Source organism: Neovison vison, chromosome X (assembly GCF_020171115.1).
Source record: "Neovison vison isolate M4711 chromosome X, ASM_NN_V1, whole genome shotgun sequence".
Lineage (NCBI taxonomy): Eukaryota > Metazoa > Chordata > Mammalia > Carnivora > Mustelidae > Neogale > Neogale vison.
Genome location: NC_058105.1, coordinates 125,262,057 through 125,280,061, shown reverse-complemented (window position 1 = coordinate 125,280,061; position 18,005 = coordinate 125,262,057). Strand labels below are relative to the sequence as shown.

The following is an 18,005-nucleotide window of genomic DNA, read 5'->3' as shown; positions in this document are numbered from 1 at the left end:
CCTGCTCAGCGGGGAGTCTGCTTCTCCTTCTCCTACTGCCACTCCCCCTGCTTGTGTTTTCTCTTTCAAATAAATAAATAAAATCTTAAAAGTTTTAGTAACTGAAAGAATGGAGCCACAGGTAAATGGACAGGCATGAACTAGTAAGGACAGTTCGGTGGTGAGTTAAGTCCAGGGCAGTGTTTTCCATCCAAACCAGCATTTTATATGCTTTTTTGGGATGTGCATGCAAGCAGAAGTAATTGTACAATTCTTCATGTAAGAAACAATTACCCTTGCATTTACATGTCTGAAGACATTTCTGTATCACTCTTTATAATTAGGAATACTAGCTTTTCAGTTCAATTCACGGGATTCTAGATGCGGACATTCAGGCCTTTCAGCTCAAAAAGAGAAAATTCTTTTTAATGACTATTTCTAATGCCCAAAAAAAGAATGTAATAAATCTGAGGCCCAGTGCTCAGCTGTGTATTTGAATTCAATTGACAAACACACAAGGGCAATTAAAGGCAAATTCTTTTACATAAATCTGTCTTTGGAGTGGCTTTCAAAGTACACACACACATACATTAAAGGCACACTCAAGATTATCTCTTAATCTCTTAACAAGTGTAAAAGCATTACACCCTTGATTGGCAGCCAAATTGGACTTCAAAAAAGCTGTATCTGTGCTTTTAAAATCACGAATGATGGAAATGACTTATCCAATCAAAAGTTAGTAAATCCATTCCAATTTGAAATTATGTCTTGATTGTATACATGTTCTTGAATGTCTTATCTCCAAGTAAAAAAAAAAAAGACAACACTGGGGTGCCCAGGTAGCTCCGTCGTTTATGCGTCTGCCTTCGGCTCAGGTCATTATCCCAAGGTCCTGGGATCCATCCCAATGTCGGGCTCCCTGCTCAGCGGGAAGCCTGCTTCTCCCTCAGCTCCTCCCCCCACCTGTGCTCTCTCACTTTCTCTCAAATCCATAAATAAAATCATTTCTAAAAACCCCAAAAAACTGGAAAAAAAGGCCAGTCTAAAGCCTAGCTGGTTAGAAACCAGGAGGGACGTTTCTGAAGTTCGATGTGCAGTCTTAGCGTCTAAGGATACAAGATGCAAAGAAAGATTGGACATCGGACACGTGCGCAAAGATGGCAGCAGGCGTCTGTGGGAGCGGCTGGAACCTGTCACGCAGACCCCAAGGTGAGGATGCATAGGGAAGTTTCCAGGGAAAGGCAGGAAGGGGCAGAACCATGTGATCCTGAAAGGGAGACCAAGCACAGATTTGCTGTCAAGGGAAGTCCTGTGAAGGGTGACTTGGGTTCCATCCCACAGGACTTGCAGAAATGGTTGTCATTGTAGTAATCCACACTACATAACAAATGACCCAAATATAGCAGCCGAAAGCAACAGACATTTTTATTCCAACATCCCCGAGTACAGAGCAGATGCTTGCTTTGTCTTTTCAAACTGTGTTTATTGTCTTTTAGCATGCCTGGCAGCTCTTTGTTTAAAGCTGGACATGGGGGCGCCTGGACAGCTCAACAGGGCTGACTCTTGGTTTTGGCTCAGGTCAATACTCGTTTGGGTTGTGAGACTGAGCCCCACCCCAGGCTCCTCGCTGGCTGTGGAGCCCGCGTTAAGACTCTCTCTCCCCAATCTGCTCCTTACTCCCTTAAAAAAAAAAAAAAAAGGCTGGACATATTATCATAATGTGCTGGGTAAAAAGAATCGGGATAAACAGGCTGTTAGTGGGGTCGTCAGGAGGTGACGGGGAGGAGAGGCAGTTTATGATTAGGTCTCAGTCTTGTAGTAAGTCTGTACCCCTTGGCTGTGAACTTCGTAAACGACTCTTTGTTGTGTCCCCGATGAGGGCCTCAGGAGACTGGGGTTGGGGATTTCCTTCCCCCAGGGTAGTTAGGTTCCAGTAACCCCCAATGGTCAGGGTCAAGTTTCTCCTGAGGGTAGGTCTTGCTCAGAACAACAGAATGCTCCGGCAGACTTAAAAATGGCCCCTTCTCCCCTCTCTCTGCAGGACGCCCAAGCAATCTTTTCTCCAGCCTTCACTGGGAGAACCTGGTAGAGCCCTAGGAGGTGAAACTCACAAAAGCGTGGGGAGCATCTACACTGAGCCTCCAGCAACTGGTCAGTTACAGTTCACACACTTTCCTACCTCCGCAGCGATTCCTGTAGAAGCTTCAGCCAATGGGTGTCAGCTCCAGGGAGCTGTGGCTGTCGCATCTGCCTGTCCTTTCAGTTGGCTGGGGGTGGGGGGGACACCACAGTTTGTTCTGTGACCTCGCTTCGCTAACAGATCTATGAAGAGAGGATTTTTTGGCTCGTTCAGGTTTTGGTTGTTAGGCTGAAGTGGTGAGTGTAAGCTCCTTACGTGCCAGACGGGAAATCAACAACACACTTATTTTCTCAGTTTCTGCGGCTTCAGAATCCAGGTGTGGGTTAGCTGGGTCTCCCGTTTTGGGATCTCTCAACAGCTACAATTAAGATGCTGACTAGGCTAGTCTCACCTGAAGGCTCAAGTGGGAAAACGTTTGTTTCCAAGCACGTGCTTCCATGTTCAGTGACGAGTTTTCACTCTTCATGGGCTGTTGGCCGGGGGCCACCTTCCATTCCTTGGTACATGAGTCTCTCCACGAGGCAGCTTCCAGTCAGGCAGCTTCATTCGTTCAAGCCAGCAAGAAGAATCCACCAAGTGAGAGTCACAATGTTTTGCGACATAATCACCAAGCGGATGTCCCGTCACCTCTGCCACATCCTATGGCTTCGAAGTGGGTCATGGGTCCTGCTCGCACCCAGTGGAAGGAATACACAGAGCGTGGCTGCCAGCAGACGGGGTGATGGCTGTCCACCACAGCGCCCCCTCAGGGTTGTCTGACCACACAAGAACACTGGAGCACCCACTCCTGTCAGGCAACCAGGAAAGGCGGTTCCTCGCGTGGGCACCTCAAATCCTAGGAACGTCTGGTTGCCCGGGCGCTCCGAGAGTGTTGGCGGAGCGAGTGTCGTTCACCTGAGGGCTTCCTTCCTCAGAGAGCCGCAAGGCTGCCCCCTGGAGCTCACGGAATGTGTTAGCGGGCTGGAAAGATGACTTCGCCCTCCATCCACAACTAAATTTGCTCCGTTTGACCCTGGAGAACAGACAAAAATGCTCAGGATTGGCTATAAAGCTTTAAGAGAGTAAAAGGAGTCGCAGTGGCTTACACCTTGACATTGAACCCCTTTCTCTATCCGCCACACGCCACACAATGCATGGGTTTTGAACCCAGGTGTAGAGCTCAGCGAGCCTGCCCTGTGGTTGCTGCCAGGTAGAGGACGGACTTCCCCTGACCAAAGCAGGAGAGTCTTGGCTTGAAGGAACCTTGCTCTTTCCTCTGACAGAAACCCAGGAATTCACAGATTGAGAAAGAGTGTCCAGGAGCACATCTCCAGTTCTGCAACAGGCAGACTCTGAGTCGGAGCTATGTGGTCCCGGCCTGAGAAGAGAGGAGACCAGACTGGGCCGTGGGAGGGAGACGGGGGGGGGGGGGGGGGGCGTCCTCTGTGTTCGGAGAAGAAGAAGATAAGTCATCTAGCACTACTACTACCTCACTGCCGTCCCCAACCCACAGCACTAAGTACTCAAGGTCTTGCCTAACTCTCCCCTCCAGCCTGTGGCTCAGCTTTTTATCTCCTTTCTACACCTAAGGCACCACCAGAGGAGGTAAGGAAACTTGCCTAAGGTCGTGAAGGCCGTAGAAGTGACAATCAAATCCAGGCAGACGACACCACAAGCACTTCCTCTAGAGGGGAACCGGAAGGAACGGCAGCCACGACCCGCTACGAGCCAGTGGGACCACGGAACTACGTCTCCTCACCCCACCACTCTGAAGCAAGAAGGAGTCGGCGTTTGAGAAGCGGGAGGCAGGTCACAGGTGGCCAAATTTGAAGTCTTGGGACCATAACTGCACTTTGCAAGGAAGTATGGCGGCCGGGGGGGGGGTGCTGAGGATGTACACATATGGGTACAGGTCACCTATTTCAAACTTTGATCAAATCTGAGGTTTCTTTCGCAGCACACTATACTGATACAGCGAAACGAGAGGATGATCATTTCTGGGAGGACTATTACATGCTCCGCGGCTTTCATCTACACGAGAGTGTCAAATTGCGGATATCTAATAAAAAGAAAGAAACACACTCAGACGTGGGCTAATTTTGAAATGACTGCTTCGCTGGTACTCGAGTGGCCACGGGCAGGGAATAGGAAACCCACATTAACCTCAAGGGTTCAGCGTGTGGTTAGAAACACAGCGTGCTAGGAGATAATATACCCTTACGTCAACCTGGCCGTGAACGCTGCGGAAACATCTGTCTGGTACCCACGCTACGGCACGTGTGTCAGTTTCAGAAGGGCTGAAAGACATTAACATAGAAAACGGGGGTCCGCCGGTCCTCTGAGGGGACTCTGACCATTTAAATGCAATGGGTCTCCCCCTGCCGTATTTTTGGGTCTCACTGCATTGCTCCTAGTTGAACATCTAGAGGAAACCATGTGTATACCCCGAGTTTCCCAAACTTAGGACATGTCTTTAGTCCATCACAGGAATCAGAAATTGATTCTTAGCGGCCCAAACCCTACACATTTTTGCCTTTGCAAGCTGTAAGGTCTCTTTCACAATTACTCCATTTCTCTCAATGTGCTTTACGTTGACTTCAGCATCTTTATTTGGTCTTAAGGATAGCCCGTCCAGGTATGAATTTGGTGGATACCACAGAATCAGTGTGACTTCCCACAGAACACCCATGCATTGTCAAACCCAAGTTCTTGGGTTTTTGTTTTTTAAGATTTTATTCATTTTTGAGAGTGAGCATGAGAGAGCGTGAGTGCAGGGGAGAGGGAGAAGCAGACTCCCCGCGGAGCAAGAAGCCTGTTGTGGGGCTCCATCCCAGCAGGGATCACAACCTGAGCCAAAGGCAGGCGCTAACGGACTGAGCCACCAGGTGCCCCAAACCCAAGTTGTTAAAAGAGTTAGCCAGGAAAGGGAAAATTCTTGCTGTAGCTTGACAGTGAGAAACCTGGAAGCCACCTCCTTTGCCATGTAATAAGGTGACAGTCACAAGCGACAAGCCATGTAGATGTCCAGAGTCCATGACGTGGGGTGCGGAGAAGGCCATATCATCTGTGCATGTGTTTTCCCCCAAACCCATAACCCAGTCTAGTCACGAGAAAACATCAGACAAGCCTAAATTGGGGGACATTCTGCAAAACACCCAGCCAGTCCTCCTCAAAACTTCCAGGTCACGAAAACCTGGAATGATGGAGACCAAAGGGGACATGACAACTAAGTGCACAGTGGAGCCCTGCGGACCGAAAAGAGGACACTCATGTGCCAGCTGGGGAAATTCAAACAGGAGTTCAGTGACCAGAAACAGACCGGGTCCAGGCGACGCAGGGGCTCCGTGCAGTACCTCTGCAACCTCTCTGGAAACCTCCGATTGTTCCAGCAGAATTTACTTTTGAAGTTAATCACACAGTATTTCCTGTGGCCCTTCCAACATGTATAATTACGCAAGAGGAACCATCCCGACCAATGAAGTGTTTAGAAACTTCCCATGTCTGCCTGGAATACATCTGTGCATTGTAGTAAAAACTCTAACACCCTTCAGCCAGCCGGCTTCTGGTCCTTCCTGTTATTTTTGCTGCTGGTCAAAGACGTCTACATTCCTTGAAGTTCAGGTGAAAAGATTCAATTGAAACAAGTATTCTGGCCCGTGGCCAGCGACGGAATTTCCTGCATCCGAATCAACAGTCCCTCCAACACCAAAGACGCAGTGGCTTCCATTTCCAGGGCCTCTCCTTCCCACATCTGAATTATCCCAGCTCTAAGGAAGTACAGATGGCCCCTTTCTCCATGTCTGTGTGGCTGTGGCCGTGTTGGCGGGTGAGAGGGAGGGAACGCAGGAACATTTACTGAGCTCGGCAGCGTGTGACTTCCCTGGCTGCTGTTATTTTATGCCACAGCCCCCCAAGTGTGCTCCTGGAGGGGCTGCCTAGGCATTGCGAAGGACCTTGTTTTTTATTTTTTTAAGATTTTATTTATTTGACAGAGATCACAAGTAGGCAGAGAGGCAGGCAGAGAGAGAGAGGGAAGCAGGCTCCCTGCTGAGCAGAGAGCCCGATGTGGGGCTCGATCCCAGGACCCGGGATAATGACCTAAGCCGAAGGTAGAGGCTTTAACCCACTGAGCCACCTAGGTACCCCTGTGAAGGACCTTGTTACAAAGATCCAAGTCCCCTGTGCTTTCTCTGAGAGCCTCGCAGAAGTAACGGGTATTTCTTTTTCTTTTTTTACAGATTTTATTTATTTGAGAGAGAGAGAGAGAGCAAGCAAGAGAGCACAAGCAGGGGGAGCGGCAGAGGGAGAAGCAGGCTCCCCGCTGAACAGGGAGTCCCACACAGGGCTCAATCCCAGGACCCTGGGATCATGATCTGAGCCAAAGGTAGATGCTTAACAGACTGAATCACCCAGGCGTCCCTACTCTGGGTTTTTCTCTCTCAAAATGTGGAGTACGAAATAAAAAGACATTCCACAATCACACACACGATATCATAGCAAGGGAGGTTTATGCTGTATTTGGAAAGAGAGTATGTCCAAGGATGTCTTGAAATCTCACACACAGACTTATTTTTTGCGGCTTGAAAAGTGCTGTGTTGGCTTTCACTAGAACCACTCAGACAGTATCTGGGACTCAGGTATCATATTTCTATCCTGCGATGTCCTTGGCAAATTATAAGAAGGCTGGGTCAGGGAAGGTGTTTGAGATTTGAAAAGAATCTTCCCCAGATACAATGTTTTAAATGAAGGTGAGGTTGCGGGCTGGTGTCAAAACTCCCATTCCCTCGGTGTACGCCAGGCCCTGCTCTGAGCTCTGATCTCTGACAGCCCGCGCTCTGCCTCTGACCTCAGCTCCCACGGAGGGTGGCGGACACAGCCCACACATGGAACTCCTTTCTTACCCCGCTTTTCCTCCTCTCATCAACTCTCCTTCTTAAAATTTTGAGTTTCGGAACAGGGGTTAACCTGTTGGTCTCTACCCTCCCGGAAACCCCTGGCTTCTTCAGAAAGCAAGATCCCCCACCTCATACAGGCACCCCAGGGAGAGAGAAATGAGAGCTAGACTTGGGGGCCTACACATCCGCATGACTAAGGGAGCCACTCAGACCTTGAGACCTTGATTACATCTCACAAACTACAGTAACAGATGATTTATACCCCCCACTACCCATTCCCTAAGTAAAACTGTTGCCTCTTGCAAAGAAGTCACCATTGAAAATCCCTGCTTGGATCTGGGCAAATGGGACCTGTCAGCCTGAGTAGTAGTCCTGGGTCAGGCCAGAGTTTGCCCCCTAAGTTGGTCAATTTCGGGAAAATCGGGTATGTGGCGACATTCCCCGGGTGGACTGGGAGGGTGCACACATGTGCTCCTGAGCCCTCTGTCCCTCTCCTGCCCTCTGTGCATGTCTGCACAAGGAACAGTAATCAATGGCACTTCCAGAAATGCCACCCAAGAGTGAGATCCCAGCCTCTGTCCTGTAGATACCCCAAATCTTTAGGAGGGACTCCCGGGAGCAGTTTTCACTTGGCTTGAGGGTGGGATAAGCCTTCTCCCCACCCCACCCCACCCCCGACCTCGGGACTGGCAGATCTGTGGCTCCCATGAGCCCCTGAACTACCAGCAGGAACAGCGGCACTTTAGCCACAATGCTTCCAAACTAAGGACAGGAGACCCTTCACTGTCCTGCAACACCCCAGTGATTTCCACCGGCCTATCTGTAGTAAGATGACTAACGCTCCCCAAAGAGAACAGGTCCTAAACCCTGGAACCTGCAAATGGGACCTTACTTGGGAAAGGGGTCTTTGCACACAGGATTAAATTAAGGATTCTGAGATGAAGAGAGCATCCTTGTTTTCCAGGTGGGCCCTAAAGGCAATCACAGGGACCTTGTAAGAGAGCAACACAGGGAGGCGACAGAGGGAGACAGGACCCAGGCAGAAGAGAAGACCAGGTGACCACAGAGGCAAAGGCTGGACTGATGGGATCACAAACCCAAAAATGCCAGCCGCCACCAGACCCTGGAAGGGGCAGGGAACACATTCTCCCCTAGAGCCTCTGAAGGGGTATGACCCTGCTGACACCTTGATTTCAGACTTCTGGCCTCTGGGAAGGAAAAAAATGGGCCTTAAGCAGCTTATGTTAATTTGTTACAATAGTCTTAGAAAATTCATAGGGTATCCCATGGGCATTTCCCATTTCAACCTGCCCTCATAACTGCCTCTCATCTGCTCTCCTGTCACAATCTCCACATAGCAGCCCCCTGCCCCCAGTCACTCCCCCAACGCCTAAGGGGTGCACACTCCCCAGGACAGGGGAGTGCAGGCCCAGCACAGACTCCCAAGGAGCCGGACTGGGGCACTCCTTAACGAGGTTTCAGCCTTTTTGTCCTGATGCTTTCAACTTCCCTATAAAGAACATTCCTCTGCTCACAGGATCCCCACCCAGCGAACTCCTGGCTCCACTTCCTCTCGGCCTCCAAGACAGCTCCAAGACAGCTCGGCCCTTCTATCCTGGATGTGTTTTGAAATACTTGGGGGAGGTGGGGACAGGGGGCGGGGATGAAACAAGACTTCTTCCTTTTGTGTCCATTTGAAATTTCCACAATTAAAAAAGAAAAGAAAAGAAAAATTTAGAAAGCTCACCTATGGTTGTGGTCACTTGTTTTTATTTTCTTCTCTACTTTGGTTTGTCTCCTGCTGGCACTTTTACAGTTAAAGTCATTTTGCACGTAACTGTACTCTGGTTGTTTTTTCTTCCTATTCTAGTTTCTTCACTGGCTAGACTTGATGTTTCATATTTCCTGCATCCTAACATTCCTTAGCGACCACTCCCCAGTGCTGAGCAAGTTAAAAGTGCTCAAGAAGTACTTGTTGGCTACTTTATAAAAAAATAGAAAGTGAAAAATAGCCAGTGGCTTTCTAAAACTACATTTTAAAGATTTTCTTAATTTGAGAGAGGGCACGAGGAGCAGGAGGCAGCAGAGGGGATGAGGGGAGGGAGGGACGGGGGAGGAGAGAGAATCTCAAGCAGACTCTGCACTGAGCACAGAGCCCAACACGGGTCTCGATCTCATGACCCTGAGATCACGACCTGAGCCAAAATCAAGAGCTGGATGCTTAACCAACTGAGCCACCCAGGCGCCCTTCAAACTGCATTTTAAAATTTAAACACTTTTAAAATAGTGGCTAAGTATTCCCAACTTGAAAAGTACTATTATTATATACATATATATTTCTTTAAGATTAACACCTGAGATGAGATCAAGAGTCAGAAACTCAACCTACTGAGCAACCCAGGCGCCCGTACGTATAATTTAAAGACAAGTCTCCAAGGAAACAGGACTGGAACTCAACCAAACCGAAATTAGCATTCAGTTTTATAGGCAAAATTTCCACACAGGAGGCTTCAGCCTCTTTGTTTGGAGATCAAGGGAACCTCAAAAGGAGGCTCACCGTCTAAATGTCCTACAGAGGAAAGCCAACTCACCGGCTCAGTGACAACTGTCCCGCCACATCCAGTCTGGCACTGGTCCCTGCAAGGGAAGAAGGAGTCCTTCTTAAGACTGAGCTCAGCCACCTCTAGCAGGGTGTTCAGCCCCTGTGGCTCTCAGTCTCTTCCTCTGTAAAACAGGGTGACACATGCTCCAAGAAGCTCTGGACCAGAGTCCACTTACGTCATGTGCTTGGTCCCAGGCAGGTTCCCTGTGAGTGTGGTCACTATCTATCTGGTTGCTACTCCTTGCTTCCTCAACTAGAGGCTGGGTGCAAGGATGCAATCTCACAACGTACAGTCCACGAACAGGACAATGGTGCCAGCTGTGAGGAAAGACCCTGCAGTCTCCCGTTCTTGCACAGAGGTCTCTCCCGAGAAATCTGTGAATATCCTAACAGCGAGAGTAAAATCCCCCTGAGGTGAGAGAGGGAGGGGATGGGGGCGCACCTGTGCAGCATTCAGCTTCTGTCCCTGGGCCCAGATCTGCAGTTAAGTGAAATGCCCATGTTTCCAATAATCACCTGTAGAAACCAGGATGATGACAATGGTGATGGCGATGAAGGAGAAAGCCACTCAGTCGATGTTTTCCTTTAGCTGTCCTCACCTGTGTGCTCTCTCATCTGGACGATCTCTCCACCATCTAAATTCATAGGGACCCCAACTCACGTACACAGAGGCTTAAGTAGAAAATGGCTAAATTTGCCTTTTCAAAAATTGCCACAGATGTTCTAGAAAGCTTGATTATCTGAGCTACTAGTTTGAAAGGTAAAGGCAAAATTTTGGAACCCCATCCTCCAGGACATTTTCTAATTATAAGTCCCTTTTCTCCCTAGAACAAAAAACTAAGGTAATTTGAACTCTATTTCATAAAAAGGATTAGCCACTGATTAAATCTCTGAAAGTTGGTTCAATCTGCTTTCTATTCATTGATGGCTTCATTCACCATTGATGAAGTGAAAGAACTATCTTTACTTTTAAGTAATCTCCACACCCAACACCGGGCTTGAACTCACAACCGAGATAAAGAGTCACACGCGCTCTATGGACTGGGCCAGCCAGGTGCCTAAGAGAACTCCCTTTAACTTCACCTATCTCCTCTCTTATCAAGGGAAGTAAGCCTCAGATCTGAAAATGCGGTTTATGTACCCAAGGCTACTGAAAGCCGAGATACAGATGGATACAGATGGTCACAGGGTCGTGCTCTGCAGGTCCTGAAGAGAATATGCTCACCCTGGGGTCTTCAGAGCAATGAAGCTGAATGTCCAAGATGCGAGAAGCTGAGAATATCCAGAAGCTACCTGGCCCTGGCTTTCCAAAAGAAAAAGCTAGATGTTGATAAATATATATCCGTGGAAAATCTGGCTTGAGTGGAGTTCTCAGAAAAGAAAGCCATCACCACTGTCAGTCCACACTGGTTTGGTGTCTTTCTGAACGCTTTCAAAAGGGGAGCAGGGTTAATACACTGGGGCAATGCCTTTCAGTCACAAGATATCGGTATCTTCCAAGATACATGACAGTGTCTAATAAGGATATAATCGATATGATACAGAAGTCTAGGTGTGATAGTAGGTATGCTCAGCTACATAAACCCAAGAGTGTCAGTGAAAGAATGTGACAGGGTCTGAGAGGAGGGCATCTACCTCAAAACAGAGCACACAGATTTGGTCCAGTCCCTTCCCGTGTATTTATTAACATCCATATAAACAGCCTTATGAATATTCAAAAAATGCTAAGCTGGGAGAAATGTCTAATGTTAAAATTAAGAAAAAAACCAGGAAAATGATAATTTAGTAAGGAGAAATGTAAACCCGCACCTACGTTTAAGGAATGAACATTAGAACTTCTTTAAGTGGCAGATAACTAATCTTGAATAACCAACATAAAACACTAGGGATGACTCTAGCTGTGATTTAAGGAGACAATGCTTTGGTGACTCCTGGTCTGAATTTCAGCCCCAGTTAAGATCTGAGATTTCAGTTAATACCACCGGGCGGGGATGGGAGAGCTGTTTTGGAAGCAGGGAACTTCCAAAAAACTTCTAGGTGCATTTGTATGGTCCTTTCCCTTTGGGTTTCCCATGTCTGTCCAGATTTTTAATTCAACTTTTATCAAGATAGTTACAGATTCATTGTGGTTTTAAAAAAGAATACAGGGACATCCTCCGCACCTGCATCTCACAGTCAGAATATGAACACTGACACCATCTACGAAGCTTATTTCCATTTCCTCATTTCACGCGCACTCTTGTGTATTCAGGTCCGTGCAATTTAATCAATGTGTGCAGACCCGCATGCCCACGACAGTGAAGATAGCTTAAGGTGGATTCTAACAGGCACCCTCCTTAAGTCTCTGTTTACGAAGAAAAAAACTCACGTCATTCCCCGACTGGAAACACTGTGGGCACCGTAGCTTTGGAATTACTCATGGGCAGTAACCTGTGCTCAGAGCCATGACATGTGCCCAGTGAAGTTTGCACCCCGGGTGAGACACAAACGATTCCAACCACAGAATGGAAATCCCTCACCTGACCACTGCAGACAGAGAGGCCAGAGTAGGGACTCTTTGCCCCTCCTTAACGAGGACTGGAACCCCGCACTCTTCCTGTCCAGTGGTCTCCGAGCTTTCTCTTGCGGCCCATTCACCTGATCCAAGTCCCCGGAGGGAGCTGCTTTGACGAAACCGGCGATCACCAGCATCCAGCTCCGTTAACTACAAACGAAATAAAGGATTGTGGTTTGGGGGCAAAGCGTGCAAATACCCAGCAGTGCGGATATTTCTTCATACCGAACGTTTACATAAACTGAAAAGGGGCAGGCATGGGTTGCACACCCTTCCAGTAATTCCGGACCCCCACCTCTCCTTTGCAGGCAACGCAGACGTGGGACAGGAAGACCTCGTGGCACTGCTCCACCAAAGTGAGAACTCGGACTGAACGCAAACACTCCCTGGACCGGAACTATAGGAAGAGCCAAGAAGCAGCCGATTCCTCATCTGCGGGGCGCGCCGCAGCAGGGAACTGGAGGATGGCTAGTCTTTCATGGAACAGGTCAGGCGCCATCCCCTCTGCCGCGACTTTCGGAGCACCCTCCTATGCACAGCGCTTTGTCCCGGGCCGCGCGGCGGAGGCGGCTCTCGCGGGGGGCCGGAGCAGTGCGGATGCGTGGAGGGTACCCGGGACACCCCCCCACCCCAAGCCCGGGCCTGGGAGCAAAGCGCGTCGGTGCCGGAACAGGCTGGCGGCGCACGGACCCGCGCGGGCCGCCCGCCGCGCTTCCGGTCTCACCTGGGCAGCCTCCGGCAGCCCGCGGTCCGCGCGAACAAAGGCGGGGGCGCAGGGCCGGTCGCGCGCTCCAAGATGGAGGGCGCCGGGGACTCGGCCCGCCGCCCGCCCGCCCCGCCCCTGCCCGCCCCGCGCGGGCGCTTCCGCCACCTCACCTGCCGGGACTCGGCCTCCCGCAGCGGACGGTTGGCGCGCCCGAGCCTCCCAGGGCCGCCCGGCGCTGGCGCGGGTGAAAGGGCCGGACATCGCGTCGCGGTCCCCGACCGCCCCCAGACCCCACAGCGCAGCTCGTGGTCCGAGCGCGCGCCCCGCCCACTCCCACCCTCCGGGCAACAGGGGCGGGGGCCGGGGCGGAGCGCGCTCCCGTATCCGGCCAGCCGCTCAGGTTCGTGTGCGCGCCGGCCCGCGCGCCGGCCCTCGCCCCCTCCCACCCTCTGAGTGACCAGTGGGGCAGTCCCGAGCGCGCACGCCCCTCCCCGGCCCGCCGCACGGGTGCCGAGTGCGTGCCCGCCCTCGCCCACTCCCACCCTCCGGGCCCCTCGGATGAGACCCCCGAGCGTACGCCCCTGCCCCGAGGGCCTCTCGCCGCTCTATCCCCTGGAGGCCGCGCGGGTCCCAGAGCGCGCGCCTCCACCCGCCCCTCCCAGCCTCCGGGCAGCCTCCGGGCAGCCCCCGGGAGCCCTGAGCGCGCCCCGCCCCCAGCTCGCCGAGCAGCCCGAGCCCTCGAGCGCGCCCGCCCCGCCCCTGCCCGCCCCGCCCTCCCCCGCGCGCCGCGCAGCCCGCGCCCAGCTCCCTCCCTGGCCCCGGCCGGCACTTTCCTCCCAAGTTGCCGCGCAAGTTTGCCGGTGGCCGGCGGAGGCGGCGCCGGTAGGAGCGCCCTAACCCTCCCTCGCCGTCGGCCGGCCGGGGCTCCCCGAGTGCATGGGCGCAGGCCGGACGGGCCCTGGGGGCTGAGCGGCCGCGCCGCCTCCGCGCTCCGCGTCCCGCGCCATGGAGGGCGCCGAGCCCCGCGCGCGGCCGGAGCGCCCGGCCGAGGCCGAGGCGCGGGCGCCCGACGGCGGGCGCTTGGTGGAGGTGCAGCTGAGCGGCGGCGCCCCGTGGGGCTTCACCCTGAAGGGCGGCCGCGAGCACGGCGAGCCGCTGGTCATCACCAAGGTGAGGCGGCCGCGGGACCCTCACGATGACAGCCCTGAGGTCGGCGCGGGGCGGAGGATCTCGTTGGGGGTGGGGGTGCCTCGGAGGAGCGGGCCAATCGTGTCCTCAACCCGGGAGCGTTAGTGTGCCTGGGTCACCTGCGGGGACGGGGTGACGGGGACTCGCAAAGGTGCGTGGTTCCGGTTGCTCTGCGGCGGCTGATTCCTAGCGCCGCGCAGAGTTTAAATGGCTCCTGTTCCGGGTCCCCTCCCCTCCCCCTTAGAGAAGGGGCCCGGCTGGGTCCCCTGTCACTCCCGGCTTCGCCGGCGGCGGTCTGCACCTGTGGGACTGACCAGGGGGCTGCCCAAGGAACAGTCCCACGTGCCAGGGGGGTGGACAGAACCGTCCCCATCTGTGTTTGTCACCGTAGGCCCTTGGTTCTGCACCCCCTTGAACCAGTCCGTTCCCTTATCACTAGGAAACCCCGACGAGCAGCTGTCGCCAACTCAGCTTCTCAATTCCCATCAGCCCATCAATATTTACTGACTTTCGGCTTCCAGCCCTAGATCCGTGGCGCTCTGGGACCTGCAGACACGTACTGAAACTTTCAGTGTCCTTTTTCAAAGTGGGATTTGAGCTCCAATAATAAGTTTCTAATGTGTCTGATCAGGAAATGTTTTGCATTGTCTGTGGTAGGGGAAGGTGGATGCTTTAGACTTTGAATTATATAAACAGCAATCGATCTTGAAATTGACCAGCTGAACTTTCAGCACAGAGCTCTGAAAACAAAACAACAAACCTATCATCCTGTTTTCTTCTGGTTAAAAGCCTCCGTTTCTCTGGGGAGGGTTAGGCCAGGCTTTTCCTAGGGACAAAGTTCCCTTTAAAATGTAGAAATTCTTGGGGACTACAGGAGTTTGAAGGTGACTTGCTGGGTTTTTTCCCTACTTTCCTGCTTCACTACCGGGAGGAAAGTGTAAGATCACTCCTAACTCACCCCACCCGTGAATTTGGGAAGTGGTGTGGCTTTGTTGTGAGAGGTAGCGAATGAGACACCAAACTTTTCTGTTCTGTATTTTCTCTCATTTTTGTATTCACAAAACCAGAGACTCCGAGGGGAGGCTTGTTTAGATGTGCACTGAATTTATGTTCAACTGAGGAAAGAGGCTGTCGTTGCTGTCAGTTTAATGTGTAACCCATTAACAAATTGGGTTCTTTGAAAAGATGGTGAGCAAAGTGTGTCCAGCTTGCCCAGGGAGGTTAGTTTTCTGCGTATATGTGTACTAAAGTGTATTACCCTGTGCCTTTTTAATAAAGGTTTTAGAGGACATTCCTGATAGTAAAAGTTTAAAAGATAGCGGGTAAATTACTAACACCCTTAGCGCTTCATGTATTTCTTTTAAAAAGAGGTGTACACACAATTCAATGTATCTTGCTCAGACTTGTTATTACAAGATACTTTTTTTTTTTTTTTTTTTTTTTTAATTTATTTGACAGAGACAGAGATCACAAGTAGGCAGAGAGGCAGGCAGAGAGAGAGGAAGGAAAGCAGGCTCCTCTGCTGAGCAGGGAGCCCGATGCGGGGCTCAATCCCAGGACCCTGGGATCATGACCTGAGCCGAAAGCAGAGGCTTTAACCTACTGAGCCACCCAGGCGCTCCAGACTTGTTATTACAAATGAAGGAATAAGTTGCAAAACATTAGTTAAGGTGAAATCTTGCCTTCTGCCTTTACTCCATATAGGAAAGTTGGAGGTCACTTTAAACTCTGAAATTCAGTTGTTTAGCCAGAGGCTGGAGAAGTAGATCCCAGAGCACCTCCTCCTTTCTGTGGGTACTCCAGGTTCTAAACATCCTAGTGGCCTCCTGTTCACTCTGTCCAAGACTTCCCAGTCTAGAGTGTGGTAGGTGGGCAGTAAAGCCCAGAAAACACGTATCAGGGCCTTTTGGGGGCATGTGAGGCCCTTCGCCTCCTGATTTGGCCTGCTGGTTGGCTTTCATGGTACTTACTAAGGTGTTTTGGTCTGTTTGTTTATTTTGTTTTGTTTTGTTTTTCTTTGGATAAGTTTCTTATGGGTAGGCTACTACCAGCATATGTGCTCTGCCTTTCCAGATGGAGTTGTAGAATTTTGCAGGAATAAAAATGTTTGAAGTTCTTCTCTAAGAGGCCCGTACATCCCATTCCTTAAACTGCTGCTATTTTCTCTAGATGCTGCAAAGTGACTGGAGCTTGGTGATTTCTTTGCTTGGTTTAGAAAAGGACTCAGGGGAGTTTGGGCCTTCTGTACTAAGTTTGTATGTACACTTGTATATGTGTGCAGAGATCAATACTCGTGTACGTGTGTATTATAGATTTTGAACTCCGCATTGCACGGAATTGGCACTATTTTACATGCCTATCTTTTCTCTTGGATTAAGTGATCAATTATGCTTGCTTACACTCCAATAGCTGGTAATTAACTGTCACATTATTAGAAAAGGGTGAAGGAAAGTGTGTCCATTTAGAGTCGCTTAAAGAGTGGGCATACGCTTTTGGAATAGAGGCTAGGAAAAATTGTTCCACCTGCAGAATTTGGATTAATCCAAGTTTTGACTCTCTCTTGGTAGCTACTGAAAAATATTTGGGGCACATTATAACAGCTGTTGTTATGTGGAACTCAAATTATAATTGTTCCAATAGGACTTTGCGGGGGGCTTTTTTAAAAAAAATGGACCTTTTTTGGCTTAAAAAAAAACATAATTAAATATTTTGTATATAAGACCCCTGGGAAATTATACAACTCATTTTCTATGTAACAGAATCTGATGTGGGGTAGCTTGAATGACTGTAAGGTGACACACTTTATGATAATAGGGGTCTGACTTGGAAGCATCAGAGGGTGCACATCTTAGAACTGTAAGCAATGCCAAGAACAAGGCTCATTTAACCCGTGATCTACAGATCAAGAAATTTTATCAGCCCGTTTTATAGATGCAACAGCTAAAACAAAGGGAAGTGAAATGGCGTGCGCTGAGGTCACAAACCTGGCAGGTCATGAGAAGGCTTCCAAGGACCAGCTCTTGATCCCACATGTCCCCACTTCCCCTCTACTCGGTTCCATCTGCTGTCCCCTGCAAACACTTGCAGTGTCCTGTGAAGTAACTGTATCACATCCATCGGGAGGATTTCTCAATTTTGGCACTACTGATTTGCTCGTCTGCATCATTCTCTGTTGGGGGGCGGGGTTGTTTTGTGCTTTGTAGGATCTTAGAAGCATTCCCTAGCCCCACTCACTCACTTGATGCCCCCGGTACCCCCACACCAGCTGTGACAGCCAACAAAAGTCTCCAGAGTCTGTCAGGTGTTACCTGCGGGCCAAATTGGCCTTGTTAGATGAACAGTGTCAGCACTATAGTTTTTTAAAGGATTTTAGCTTTTAAAACTTAAGTTAATTTTTCTTTGTGAAGACACTGGCCTTTTGAAAGGTTTTCCTGAGGGGTTGTTTTCTTCCCAAGTGCTGACCCTGATAATAGGCTTTATTTACATAGTAAAACTCAAACAAATACTTGCTTCATCTGCATTTTTGTAGCTGGAGAAAGGAAATGAAGCTGGAACTCCTGAGTGCTGTGTTTTATGAGCCTTCAGTGGGGCCCTTGGGTAAGGACGGTCTTTTCTTTGGGTCTAGTTTTGAAGTCGAAAGGGATACTTACCCTCCCAGGAGTGGCATTCTTGGAATTTGAAGTGCATGTGTGAAGTCCCACCAGACCTCTGCTGAGAGGTGGCACCCAGATTTCTATCTGCTCAGCACCTTCACGCTGGCTTCTCTTTTGACATTTTACTGGGGCTACAAAACACGATGTTGCTGTTTCTCCATGCTCCTGTCCCAGAGTAAGCCCAAGGGATGTCGGTGTCCTAAGAGGCCACAAAGATTTTGACTGCTTAGTATTTCCAAGGCCTCATTTTGATGTGGGTTTGGTTCGGGGACCCGGATAATCATATATGATGGGTGGATGTGGTTGCTG

The 18,005-nt window shown here is 50.3% G+C and overlaps 1 protein-coding gene and 1 long non-coding RNA gene across 4 annotated transcripts in view; one reads left to right on the top strand and one right to left on the bottom strand.

The window, feature by feature from the left end:
- Positions 1-1,379: 1,379 nt before the first annotated feature.
- LOC122896285 lies at positions 1,380-13,205 on the bottom strand. The gene is made up of 5 exons (XR_006382400.1): positions 13,026-13,205; positions 12,445-12,546; positions 12,115-12,299; positions 9,585-9,630; positions 1,380-3,131 (listed from the first exon to the last, which is right to left on the bottom strand). It is a non-coding gene; the product is annotated as an uncharacterized LOC122896285 (long non-coding RNA).
- Positions 12,560-18,005, top strand: part of SHROOM2 (shroom family member 2) — a 136,958-nt gene continuing 131,512 nt past the window's right edge. For 2 of the 3 annotated variants that reach the window (XM_044234319.1, XM_044234317.1), the window contains exon 1: positions 12,560-12,636. In XM_044234319.1, coding sequence (XP_044090254.1) covers positions 12,628-12,636 — 9 coding nt within the window. In that variant the 5' untranslated portion in view covers positions 12,560-12,627. Of the gene's footprint in view, positions 12,637-13,860; positions 14,026-18,005 lie in introns of those variants that run through there. The other variant, XM_044234316.1, reaches the window with a different exon arrangement.